We start from the raw sequence: 13615 nt of genomic DNA, 5'->3' as shown, positions 1-13615 counted from the left end.
ATGGTAGGCGGATGCTCTATTCGTTGAGCCAAATCTACTTCCCCTTACTATTTTTTTAAACAAATCAATTTTGATACATATTAATAAAACATACAGTCCATCCAAAGTATACAATCAGTGGTATTTGGTATAATCTCATAGTTGTATATTCATCAATTCACTCATTATTAGAGCATTTTCATTATTCCAGTAATAATAATAATAATAAACAAAAACAGGCAAACAAAAGCTCATCACCTCTCAATTTCTATGCTTCCCTGCTTTACATAGCTGCTATTCTGTCTCTCTAGTTTGTTTGTATTTATATTTTGTATAGATAGAGTCAAACAATATGTGTACCTTGTGTCAGATTTCTTTCTCTGAGTATCTTCCTTTTTTTTTTTACCCTTACTGGAAGATTATTAATATTATTGCTATATACTACTGTCCATATTTTACTTTGATTGTATTTTTGCCTGATATTAACATCTTTTAACATTAACATACATTTATTCAGTTTCAGAGAAAAAAACAGTATTATACATACACTATTACCCATATTCATATTTCACTTTAGGTTTCATTCTGCTTACTATTTTTAAATCTACTGTTTTCTTCACTAAATATATAGTGAATATATATTATGCATTAGTTGATTCTTAATTAGAGGTGTACATTATCTCCTATAAAGTTTTTTTTTAAAGATGTGAATTTCTATTTTTTTTAAGATTTATTTCTTTTTTATTTCTCTCCCCTCCCTTCCCCCACCATTGTCTGCTCTCTGTTTCCATTCGCTGTGTGTTCTTCTATGTCCGCTTGTATTCTTGTCAGTGGCACTGGGAATCTGTGTCTAATTTTGTTGTGTCATCTTGCTGTGTCAGCTCACTGTGAGTGCGGTGCCACTCTTGGGCAGGCTGCACTTTTTCTGTACAGGGCTGCTCTCCTTACAGGGTGCACTCCTACATGGAGGACACCTTCGCGTGGCACGGCGCCCCTTGCGTGCATCAGTACAGCACATGGGCCAGCTCACCACGCAGGTCAGGAGGCCCTGGGTTTGAACCCTGGACCTCCCATGTGGTAGGCAGACACTCTATCCATTGAGCCAAATCCATTTCCCTGTAAAGTTTTTAAAACTACATTTTTTCAGACCTCAGCATATACCTACTGAGGTAGTCTATGAGAGTGGGACCCAATCAAGTATGATGATTTTAATTAACCTTTACCAAATGATTCCAGTTACTTGTTCTTGGTTAAAAACTTGTTTATTAAGATTACACATCTTCTTTGTACTCTGATTTAATATTCACCAGACAACCTAATACTGGTGATTTGGTTTCCCCTGTACATCTTCTTTTATAGGACAGAATGCACAGACCAGTTGTTAAGTAGGTGGGTCTTGTGTAAGTCGATACATTTTCATTCTGACTTATTATTCAATCTTTTAATTTGATCAATATGAATCATTGCTCTAGAGCTTAACTATATTCAAGTTTCTAAATGTGAAAAGTTGTGGACTGGACCATGTCTCTCTTTTCTTTTGATGACCTCTCCAAGGGATAGGCATTTTAAGAGAACTAATCTGAAGTAGCCAACAACCATCTCTTTCCCTGTTTATATCCCAGTGACATATATATCTTAGAGTGTCATATATATATATTTTTATTAGAGAAGTTGTAAGTTTATAAAACAGCCATGTATAACGTACAGGATTCCCATATATCACCCCACCACCAACATCTTGCATCATTGTGGAACATTTGTTACAGTTGATGAAATCATATCATCAAAATATTACTGCTAATTATAGTCATTAGCTTACATTTGGTGTATTTTTCCCATAAACCACCCTGTTGTTAACACCATGTATTAGTATTGTATATTTGTTATACAAATTTGTACTGTTAACTCAGTCCATCATCTACCATGGGGTTCACTGTGTTTTATGATCCCATGCCTTGTATAATCCATCAGAATCAAAATTTTTTTTGTCTTTTTTAAAAAAATATTTTTAACCAAGTGACTTTACACAAATATTTCTTTATTTTGGGAATAAAGTCAATTAAAATTATTACTATGTACCTAGCATTTTACACTAGTGGTGGTTTAAGGGATAGAGATACACTACCTTTAGGTGATTCAAGTATTATTATTATCTTTTTAAAGATTTATTTTATTTATTTATTTCTCCCTATCCTTTGTTGTTCACAATTGCTATGTCTGTTTGTTGTGTGCCAGTCTTCTTCTTTTAGGAGACACTGGGAACTGAACTTGGGACCTCCCATGTGAGCGGGAGGCACCTAATTGTTGAGCCATCTCCACTCCCTGCTTTGTTGTATCTCTCATTATGTTTTCCTCTGTGTGTCTCTTGTTGCGTCAGCTTGCCATGCCAGCCCATTGCATCAGCTCACTGTCTTGCTCATCTTTAGGAGGCACTGGGAATCAAACCCGGACCTCCCATGTGTTAAGTGGAAGCTCAATCACCTGAGCTACATCCACTTCCCTGAATCAAGTATTATTAAAGAGGGAAGACAACACACATGAAAACAATAGGGAAGTATAAAAAATTGTGTGGTTAAATAAGTCCAAAGTTGATTGTACTGTGTAGACCATAAAAGTCAAGACCTAATGCCAGGAAGCAGATACGGCTCAAACAGCTGGGCTCCCATGCACCATATGGGAAGTCCTGCGTTCAGTTCCTGGTGTGTCCTAAAGACAAGCAAGACAGTGAGCTGATGCGACGGGCTGGTATGGTGAGTTGACGCAACAAGATAACACAGTGAGATGATCCAACTAAGAGACTCAGTGAGGAAGCACAATGAGAGACAGCAAAACAGGGAGTGGAGGTGACTGAAGCAATTAGATGCTTCTCTGTTGCATGGAGGCCCCGGGTTCAGTTATGGTGCCTCCTAAAAAGAAGACAAGCAGATAGCGAGTGCAAACAATGGCAGGGAGAAAAAAAAAATAAATAAATCTTTAAATAAAATTTTAAAAAGACCAAATGCCAAACAAAAGGCTATGAATAATCTGGTGGAATTTGCATTGGATCCTCAAGTATTGATAAGATTGTGATAATTAGACAGAAAAATGAGGAAGCATTCCAGACAGGGGAAGTAGGTTGATTTGAATAAAGTTTCAAAAATAGTGCTGAATATGGTCAATGTAAGGGAAAATAGGGAGATTAGCAATCTCAAGAATTTTATCAAAAAAGTGATATAATCATTAATAGCTAACATCTAGTTATCTGTTTACATGTGAATTAGGCAGTTTTTGAAGGGGACTTTTAGACATGCTGTTAATCACGTTGGAATACAATTATTCTAAAAACTATTGGTAAAATAAAAAATATTGTTATAAATAAGAACAAATTTCTCTAGTTTACCGGTAGCATTGTTCTTTCTAGAAGAAGGTGATGAGATTGGATTAACTCTTGTGTTTGTTTTTGAGTTTCACCTGGGAAGTGCTGTGTGAAGCCCACAAATCAGGAGAGAAAAACAGTAGCAGACAGGAAGGAAGAAAAAGAGAGAAAAGCAGTTATCAGCGCTGACAAATCTCAGTGTTTGGGGCAGACAGATTTCCTATCAGTGTCCTCCATTTTCTTTCTCACCCATAGTTATGTTTAGGGGTAAGCTTATACGCATAGGGTAAAAGTAGCAGGCATTGGGACTTCCCTATAAACAATTAAGTAGGATACACGTTTATAGTTTCAGAAATGATCAAATCATGACCTGGAAAGATTTTATAACAGTTACCTTAATCTTTTCAGGTTGCTAGTCATCTTCCCCACTCCAACCCCCGCTCCCCCATAATTGAATATTTTCTTCTCTCTCAAAAACAAACAAACATGAACCAGTGTTAAAAATCTTCATTTTGAACAGGAAAAAGATGAAAATAAAGAAAGGAGTCTATATGAAGGCTTGATAAATGTGTTCCCTGTTGACTACAACCCTCTCATGTTTACTGAGAAGGATTCAGGAAAACTACAGGTGCTGTCAAAGCTCTTAGCAGTTATCCATGAACTTTGTCCTTCTGAAAAGTAAGATACTAATTTAATAAACTGTTTGCAAATTCTCATCAAGTTTTTGCTTGGACTAGGTTCTTCCCTCTCCACCCTCCCCTGCCTTCTCCCCTTAATAAAAAAGTATTAAATATAAGTTTTTTTCTTCTTTAGGGGGGTATTCTGGTCAGCTCCCAATATTCTGTAAACTCGTAACTAACAATATGTCTGCAGGTTTTTATTTAAGAAAAACTAAATGCAATATACATATTAATACATTTTTATAAACCTAGTGATCTTTTGATATACAGCACCTAACGTGTTTCTTAACTTCAGTATCCTTCTTTTACTGACCCTAAAATATTGATATTCCTTAGGGTTTCTCCTTAGTCTTTTTGTTCTAAACACTACCTGGGTGATCTCTACTCCCTGTAATTTCAATTGCATGTGTATAGTGTTGATTCCAAATCTTTATCTCTAGTCTTTTCTAAGTTCCACATCTTTATGTGTAACTATTTAATCAATGTCTCAATTTATCTGGATGTCCTCTAAGACTTCAGGCTCCACGTGTGTCAAACCAACTTCATCATTTGCTATTGCTGGCTTTTCCATTATTCCTTAGCTTGATGAATGATACCATGAAGCAAAAAAAAAACCTGGAAGCCATTCTAAACTTACTTGTCTTCTTCACTTTCTCAATGTCCAGTCAGTCACTAAGTTATGTTGATTTTATTTCTTAATCTCAGGAATGCATCACCTTCTTTGTGGTACCATGATTTTTGTTTTGATTCTAATAACTCATTTAGATTAATTATATATAATTGCTCATTTGGTCTTTTCTCAACTACTTCCCTCTCTCTTTCACACCTATCATATACTCAACATTACTCTACATTATATTTCTAAAATATGAAAATGTATTTGTCACTCCTCTTCAGGATGGCTTCTAAACTGTTTAGCACATAGGGCAAGACTCTTCATTTATCTGGCTATTATCTCCTTCTCCAGCCTCATTTCTCACCACTCCATGTTATCATGTGGTCCAATCATATCAGACTACCTACAGAACCTATAATTTGCTTTACTTCTCACCCTCTGCTCTTTCATATTGCAAGTTCCTATGCTTGATGTACCTCCCTTTCTCATTCCTCACAGTCAGCTTTCTTAGTTAAGACTCAGCTATGATGCTGTCTTCCTTTGGAAGCCTCCTGTCTTAGATTGAGGTAAATGTCCTTCTTCTGTATTCCCATTGTATCCTATACATACTCTAGTGGAGTTCTCACATTATATTGCAGTCATTGGTTCTCTTATAAGTCAGTACTTACGGTACAGGTAATGTGTGTTATCTCTGTAAGAGGTATTCAAACTGTGTGAATAAATACAAGTATACATAGACACAGATTACAAAATAATAATTATATTTAATTGTCAAGGACTCTTAACCTCTCTGCAGCATTTATGGTTCATTTGACTTACATAGGTTTTTAGTTTTGTTTTTCCTAACACTGAAATAACTAAAACAAGGAAGCTTTCTGTTAAATGCTTAATAACAGATTGATTAAAAGGACCTTTTTAGGGAAGCGGATTTGGCTTAACGGATAGAGCATCCACGTACCACATGGGAGGTCCAGGGTTCAAACCCAGGGCCTCCTGACCTGTGTGATGAGCTGGTCCATGCCCAGTGCTGATGCATTCAAGAAGTACCCTGCCATGCAGGGGTGTCCCCTATGTAGAGGAGCCCCATGCGCAAGGAGTGTGCCCGTAAGGAGAGCCACCTAGCTTGAAAAAAGTGCAGCCTGCCCAGGAGTAGTGCCGCACACATGGAGAGCCAATGCAGCAAGATGATGGAACAAAAAGAGGCACAGATGCCTAGTGCTGCTGACAAGAATACAAGCAGACACAGAAGAACACACAGCAAATGGACACAGAGAGCAGACAACTGAGGGGATGGGGGAGACAGGGAAGGCGAGAGAAATAAATAAAAAATCTTTTTTTAAAAAAAACATGTTTTTAAAGATAATATTTGATATGTACAAAAGAATACATGTAATGTATTAGTCGGGGGAAATTAGTCTAGGGAAACAATCAATAAGGGATATCCGTCAATAGTAAGATATTTATCAGAGTCTCTCATGCAGCTGGGTGCACAAGTCCAGGTTCTGCAGGCAGGCTGCAATCAGGAGCTCCAATGAAAGTTCAATGAAGGTTCTTGACAAGTTCTGGGAGATGTTGACTGTCCAAAGACAAGCTGGGAAATTCTCTGGGTTTACTTTGGAAATTTCTTCAGCTAAATTCCCAGGCTCGCCATTTTCAAATTCTGCGTCCCATAAAGCATCAGGAGTTAATCTTGCTAAGTTCTCTGCAACTTTAAAACATGGATTGCCTTTCCTCCAGTTTCCAATAATAGCTTCATCATTTACTTCTAAGGCATCATAAAAAGTTTCTTTAGTTCCACATTGCTATCAACAGTCTCTTCAAAGCAATCTAGGCCTTTTCCATCAAGCATTTCACAGTTCTTCCAAAAAATACCCCTTACCCATTTATAAAACCGTTCCAACATTCTGGTAATTGCAAAAGCACTTCCCCACTCCACGGTACCAAATTCTGTATTAGTCAGCCAAAGGGGTGCTGATGCAAAATACCAGAAATTGGTTGGTGTTTTTATAAAGGATATTTATTTGGGGTAGGAGCTTACAGATACCAGGCCATAAAGCATAATTTACTTCCCTCACCAAAGTCTATTTTCACGTGTTCGAGCAAGATGTCTGCCGATGTCTGCAAGGGTTCTTAATATTGGAGTTTTGAGGTAGGAGTGTGATGCTGAAGTCTAAAGCTGGTGCCCTGGGAAGTAAACACACAGAGGAAATAGAAGCAAGCCCCAGGAAGAAAGGAACCTTGAACCCAGAGAGAAGCAAGACCCTGGAAGGGAGGAACCCAGAAGCCTGAACTCTCGCAGATGTCAGCAGCCATTTTGCTCCAGCACGTGAAAATAGACTTTGGTGAGGGAAGTAACTTATGCTTTATGGCCTGGTATCTATAAGCTCCTACCCCAAATAAATATCCTTAATAAACACCAACCAATTTCTGGTATTTTGCATCAGCATCCCTTTGACTAATACATTTATATGTGTAAATTGTGACCCAGTTTGAATTGAAGATTGGAAACCTTACTTTGACTTTTATTTGCATCTTTTTTACTAGATCCTTTTTTCTGTCTTCTCTGAGGAATGGTGTGGGGAAATAGGTAATATTTGTTGGGAAAGGGATAATTGAATTGGTAATTGAGAGTTTGAGAAGAGATGAGAAGAAATAAAGTTATGGACATATATAGGAACATTTATCCTTGAAGATGTTATAGGGGAAACTTTCCCTCTTATAGACAGAAGGAAGAAAGAAATAAGGAAAAATATAATTTGAAAGTAGGGGTTGTGGTGGAGTCATTTTGACTGCTTGTGGTTCCCCAAGAAAACTGAATCTTGTCCCATCAGTGAAGAAGCAGCCATTCTATCAGGTGCAGAGACTGTATTTGTCTGTTGTCCCACATTATCTGAAGAGATGGCTCTTTCTTTTATATGGCCACGTGAGTGTAAAAGCCAGATTTTCCAGGGCTGCTTGTGCACAAGAAGTCTTATAAAACTTTAAAAATATATTATTTAAAGTTAGTTACAATGTTTGATTTCAGGCATAGCTTTACCACCTAATACTTAAAACTGCTGTTAGCATTAATGTGAACCAGTTAATTTTATTGGAGGTCTACAGACAACCCTTTTAGCTATGTAGTTTTTTGTGCACATTAAGAAAGCACCCTCTCTGCACAGATAGAGAAGAACAAGATGCCTTCTCTGGGTGGAGGCATATCTGTGGGCTGCCGACTTGGTCAGCAGGTAGCACTTTTATAGAATTTTATGGAATGCGGCCTGGTTGCTGCATTCATGCACTAGGTCTCATGGATTTGCAAGCAGAGGTCATAGTGAATTTCAACCCCTACACACTTACCTCTTGTGCTAGGTGCAGTGTCTGCTCTAGCATACAAGGTAGCCTTGCTGACAGATTTCACCCACTTTAGGGAACAGTCTGGTGACTGTGAAAATGATAGCTTTGTTTAAAGGGCTATTTACTAATGGGGTGGGGAGGATGCTCTAGACCTCTAAAAGGGAATTAATTGTCCAGGACCCCTTATCAAGGCATTCACCCACCTGTTCATCCAACAGTCTATGCCAAGCCTTGTAAGAACTTATTGAGTAAAGATATTCTAGAGTCACATTTCTTTCTGTCCAGCAAGGTTGTATCAGAAAAACTGTGTTTAGATAATGCTATTCATGCCCATTATAAAATAGAAAAAGGAAGAAAAAATAGGCAGGTTAACAGATTTTCTAGTAGCCCTTATATAAGTTCATCTCATTTTGCTTCATTGCTTTTATTGAAGTAGGTTATTTTTAAGAATATAATGCGTGTCTATATTAAAATATTAGTATAAGAATGTGGTGGATTGTAAAAATAATTTTTAAGTTTTTTCCCCTCTTTCCATCCATGTTCCTGGGCTGAGTAACTTTGAGTGCTCTCTCACTCTTACTCTGAGCTCAGCCATGTGACTTGTATTGACCCATGGATGCTGGCAAATGTTATCCAAGAAGAAACTTGAAAACAGCTGAAGCAGAAATACTGTCCTCCTTTGCAGATCCTGGAACTTTTCTGTCCCCACATCTAGACTAGCCTAATTCTACAGGGATGAGGAATGATGCAGAACAGACAGAAACCTTCCCAGCTGAGGTGCCCACTAGACACTACATGTCAGCCCCTAGTTGACATGGCAGTTGACTGCAGATGCTTGGGTCAGCACAGCCAAGACAGTAGAACCTCCTAGCTGAACCCAGTCCAAATTACCAACCTATAGAATTGCAAACTAAATATAAATAAATGGTTTTAAACCACTGAATTTGGAGTGGTTTGCTGTGTAGCATAAGGTAACTGATACAGGACTACAAATATAAATTATTCTTGGACTATCTTTACCTTATTAATGTAGATAATTGAGGCAATTAAAATTTGAAAATTGCTTTAATTTATTTTTTAAAGTTTAAGTGCTAATAATTCTTCCCACTGGGTATAAAATTTATAGAAAATATTTGTGGTCTATTTTCCCCTTAATTCTTGCCTAATTATCAAACTTTAGCTATTATAATAGGTACTCGGGAATCGGACTTGGCCCAGTGGTTGGTGCGTCCGTCTACCACATGGGAGGTCTGCGGTTCAAACCCCAGGCCTCCTTGACTCGTGTGGAGCTGGCCCACGCGCAGTGCTGATGTGCGCAAGGAGTGCCGTGCCACGCAGGGATGTCCCCCGCGTAGGGGAGCCCCACGCGCAAGGAGTGTGCCCCATAAGGAGAGCCACTCAGCGTGAAAGGAAGTGCAGCCTGCCCAGGAATGGTGCCGCACACACGGAGAGCTGACACAACAAGATGATGCAACAAAAAGAAACACAGATTCCCAAGCCGCGGACAACAATAGAAGGGGACAAAGAAGAAGACGCAGCAAATGGACACAGAACAGACAACTGGGGCGGGGAAAGGGGAGAGAAATAAATAAATCAATAAATCTTTAAAAAATAATAATAGGTACTAATTATATTTCTTACCTTATTGTTTAAAATTCTATTTTATCAAAGTGTTAAAAGGCTTATATAAGGCGGGGAATGGAGAGTTGTTTAATGGCTACAGATTTTCCATTTCAGATGAAAAAAACTTTTGGTAATGATAAAAAGTTGTGATAGTAGTTCAACATTGTAAATATAATTAATGCCAATGAATTGTTCACTTACAAGTAGTTAAAATGGCAAATTTTATGTTTCATATATGTTACCACAATTAAAAAAAAAGGTTTTAAGGGTTATTAATGAAAGAAAAACTCAAGCAGTTTGCAGTTCCATCTCTGTACATGCATACTGTTTCTCAGAGATAACCACCAATTCCCCTAGCATACTTCTGGATAACACACATATACTGCTATCTCTTGTTGCATCCATTTTTGGTGCAATCCAATGGCTTCCTCTTCCGGTTCATGAGAATTTAGTGTTCTTATGTCCTCCTTTCACTGCTACCACCTATCCTCCAACATCTCAACTTTTGATAAATCTATTTAAAACCAATGTTATTATAACTAACTTACTATTCATTGCTAAGCCAAATAGTTTACCATGATTTCATTTTCTTTTTGAACAACTTTTTCCCCTTCTGGAACTTTTTTATTCCTCCTCCCCCATTTGTTCTTTGTAATGATTATCTACTCTACCTATACCTTTTAGTAGCTTCTCAGTGCAAATTTTCATTCATTCGCCAAGGTCCTTTGTGTATTCTTTTTGCCTTCCCTCAGTTTGCTGCCCTTCTGCTATATTTTGAACTGGTTGTTCGCTAAGCTTGTTAGTTAGCTTAACCATTGTCCTATAAGTTCTTTTTTTTTTTCTCTTTGTGTTGGAATTCCGGTTTCCTGGGTTCCACATTTTCCTGGAGCACATCCTGTCATAGCTTCCTAAGAAAGAGAAGGGGGTGAATCTTTTTGCTTCTTGCATGCCTGAAACTGTTTTTATTCTGTGCTAACATTTGACTGACAATTTGCCTGATCATAAAATTCCAGGTTGAAAATAGTATTCCCATAGAACTTTTGAAGGCTTTGTTTTATGCGTCTTCTACATTCAGAATTGCTTTTGACATCTGATGTCTTTCTGGTTTCCATTCCTTTACATGTAATCTGGTTTCTCATCATGAAAGCTGTAAGAACTTTTCTACAGCCCTCATATTTTCGGGTGTAACGATGGTCTTTCATTGTATGTGTCTGGTGGCATTCACTGTAAGGTAACCAGGCAGGGAGCTGGCTTTTTCATTTTAGACTCCCTATCTATGGGTCTTTTCTCTTGTGTTATTTAAGTCTACCCAGAGGAAAAAATCTTCAATATCTTGCCTGGGCTGGGATGTGAAAGAGATGCCCTGCTGCTGGTGCTTTGAAAATTGTCAAGATAAGGGTACTGATGTCCTGCCCTCCAGTATTCAGACATTCATTTTGATTTGTCACTGTGTTTCTCTGTGCTAGCATCTTCAGGACTAAGCTACTTTCCAGAGAATAAACATTCCATTTGAAAAAGAAAAGTTAACTGGTTACACTGGAATCAGGCCTGGGGTCTATTTACCAAAGTTCTTGAAATAGCTCTCGCCTAAACTCCTTAAGTACCTATGTCTCTAATACCCGAGTCTTAACAAGATTCTGTAATGTGAATTAATGTGCCCTTACTTCTCATTGGAACCTCCTTTTTTGACACTTAGGTTTCACTTTCTTCTGCTTTCCTAAGCAAGTTACCATTCCTCTATTCCCTTTCTCTTATGTTTTGGCTCAGGTTTATTCATGTCTCCTTGTTTTATCAAAGACATTTTGTATTTCTGATTCTCATTCTCCTGCTGTTTTGGAGGTGACTTCAAAGAGAAGAAGACAGAAAAGTCTTTACTTCATTATCTTAAACCAAAATCTCTTAGATAATGACTTTAAAACTACGTTTGAAGGAGAACCTGTGCTTTAATTGTATAAGGTTCTTGTTCATATTCTGTAAATATCACTTAAAATAAAATTGTGGTGTTTTGCTTCAGTTAAAAAATCTAATTTTGCCTTTAAATTATATACAGAGGATCTTTCTTTTTGATTGACAGGGTGGTGTTAGTATCCAACTATACACAAACTTTGAATATTTTACAAGAAGTATGCAAGCGTTATGGATATGCTTATACAAGACTTGATGGACGAACACCAATCTCTCAACGGCAGCAAATTGTTGATGGCTTCAATAGTAAATACTCTACCGATTTTATTTTTTTGTTAAGTTCAAAGGCTGGTGGTGTGGGACTTAACCTCATTGGAGGATCTCACTTAATTCTTTATGACATAGATTGGAATCCGGCCACTGATATCCAGGTAGGAATATTTTTGGATTTAAATAAACATATGGAATACCTTCTGGGGATACAGTGCCTGCTAAAGATACAAAGATGATGATGATAATGTAACAATAACTGTTGTGTGTTGAGCCCTTATCATATATCAGGTACTCTGCTAAGTGCTTGATATCTACTTAATCTTCACAACAACCCTACAAGTGAGAATATTATTAGCCTTGTTTTACAGATGAAGATATGGAAGTTTGTCCTAGGCCACACAGTTTATAAAAAGCACAGCCATAATTCAAACCTAAACCTGTATATCTCCAAGCTCTAATTTTCTATACAGTTTAGCTTTGAGGGTGCTCTTGACTACCACGGAAAGGCAATAAGGTATCATAGATGCTGTGATCAATGTTTGTGCAGGATACAGTAAAGGTATTAAGTTAACTTATTCAGGAAAATATTTCAGATGAAACCTTTTGTTTTCTTCAGTGTATAGTTCATCTTCATGTGTTTTTAGATTTCTATCCACAGATTTGCACCTCAGTTGGTATCATTTATGAGTTCTTAAACCACAGGCATTTACCTAGAGCCTAGACTAATTGAAGACATTTGAGGGGTTCCTCAGGAAGGAAACAGTAACTGCTTAGACTGGAAATAAGCCCTTCATCCTGTTCTTGGTTCTGTTGGGTTCTCCTGTCCAAACTGCTATCCCATTCTTTGGTGACCCTGTCACTGTTGTGTGGTATTCCACAGTTACTTTATACAGTACCATGATATATGTTCAACTATTTCTTTATCCCAGGAAAAAGGTAGGAAGTGGGGCATGCTTGGGCACACCAGGACTTTATGTTTTGGACCTATAAGTAAAATCTAGAGTTAATAATCTTAAATATATTCTGGCAAATTACTTATGTGAAAAGGACCATTATTTTCTATCTTCCTCTCATAATTCTTGTTTATTTTCTATAGGCAATGTCTAGAGTATGGAGAGATGGCCAGAAACATCCCGTACATATTTACAGGCTCTTAACCACAGGTAACGATGCTTCAGTGTGGCAAAGAATATTTACCTTTGAAATTATTAAAAAGTATATGTACATATTTTTTGGTTAGACTGATCAATGTCAGGAATATTATTCAGTTAATTAGTATGCCGATAAACTTGTTTTACTCTATAAAAATAATAGACAAACCTGAAGCAAGTCTAATGAATGTTTTCTCCTCAGGCACAATAGAAGAAAAGATCTATCAGAGGCAGATCAGTAAGCAAGGTCTTTCTGGGGCAGTGGTAGATCTGACCAAGACATCTGAACACATTCAGTTTTCATTAGAGGAACTTAAAAATTTATTCACATTACATGAAAATTCATATTGTGTTACTCATGACCTGCTTGACTGTGAGTGTTTAGGAGAAAATCATCATACAGGTTAGTTGTGTTTTAATTCTGTTACTATGGTAAAGCTATTTTTTCTCTCTTCAGCAGTTGAAAGTATTTAAATACAGAATAATTTAAAAATATTTACCATTTGCATATGTTGGTTTTCTTTGTTTCTTGGGTCACAGAGGGACCTACCAGATGGATATTTGAGAAAATGGTAATTAGAACTTCATTAGTTCTATAAATTTGCTTCTTTGAATCAGTTGTGAAAAATTTGTTTAGGAAAATGTTATAAATTATGTTATAATGGCTTTGGAGTTTAAAAAATGTTTTTAAGCCTTC

General features: G+C 37.2%; 1 protein-coding gene across 1 annotated transcript in view; it reads left to right on the top strand.

Annotated features, from left to right (window-relative positions):
• Positions 1–13615, top strand: part of RAD54B (RAD54 homolog B) — a 125774-nt gene that overhangs the window by 105555 nt on the left and 6604 nt on the right. The window contains exons 11-14 of the mRNA XM_012518128.4: positions 3855–4012; positions 11664–11925; positions 12864–12930; positions 13121–13321. Coding sequence (XP_012373582.2) covers positions 3855–4012; positions 11664–11925; positions 12864–12930; positions 13121–13321 — 688 coding nt within the window. The remainder of the gene's footprint in view (positions 1–3854; positions 4013–11663; positions 11926–12863; positions 12931–13120; positions 13322–13615) is intronic.

This window comes from Dasypus novemcinctus, chromosome 14, assembly GCF_030445035.2.
Source record: "Dasypus novemcinctus isolate mDasNov1 chromosome 14, mDasNov1.1.hap2, whole genome shotgun sequence".
Taxonomy (NCBI): Eukaryota; Metazoa; Chordata; class Mammalia; order Cingulata; family Dasypodidae; genus Dasypus; species Dasypus novemcinctus.
The sequence above is the reverse complement of the archived record's forward strand: the minus strand, read 5'-3'. Positions and strand labels throughout refer to the sequence as shown.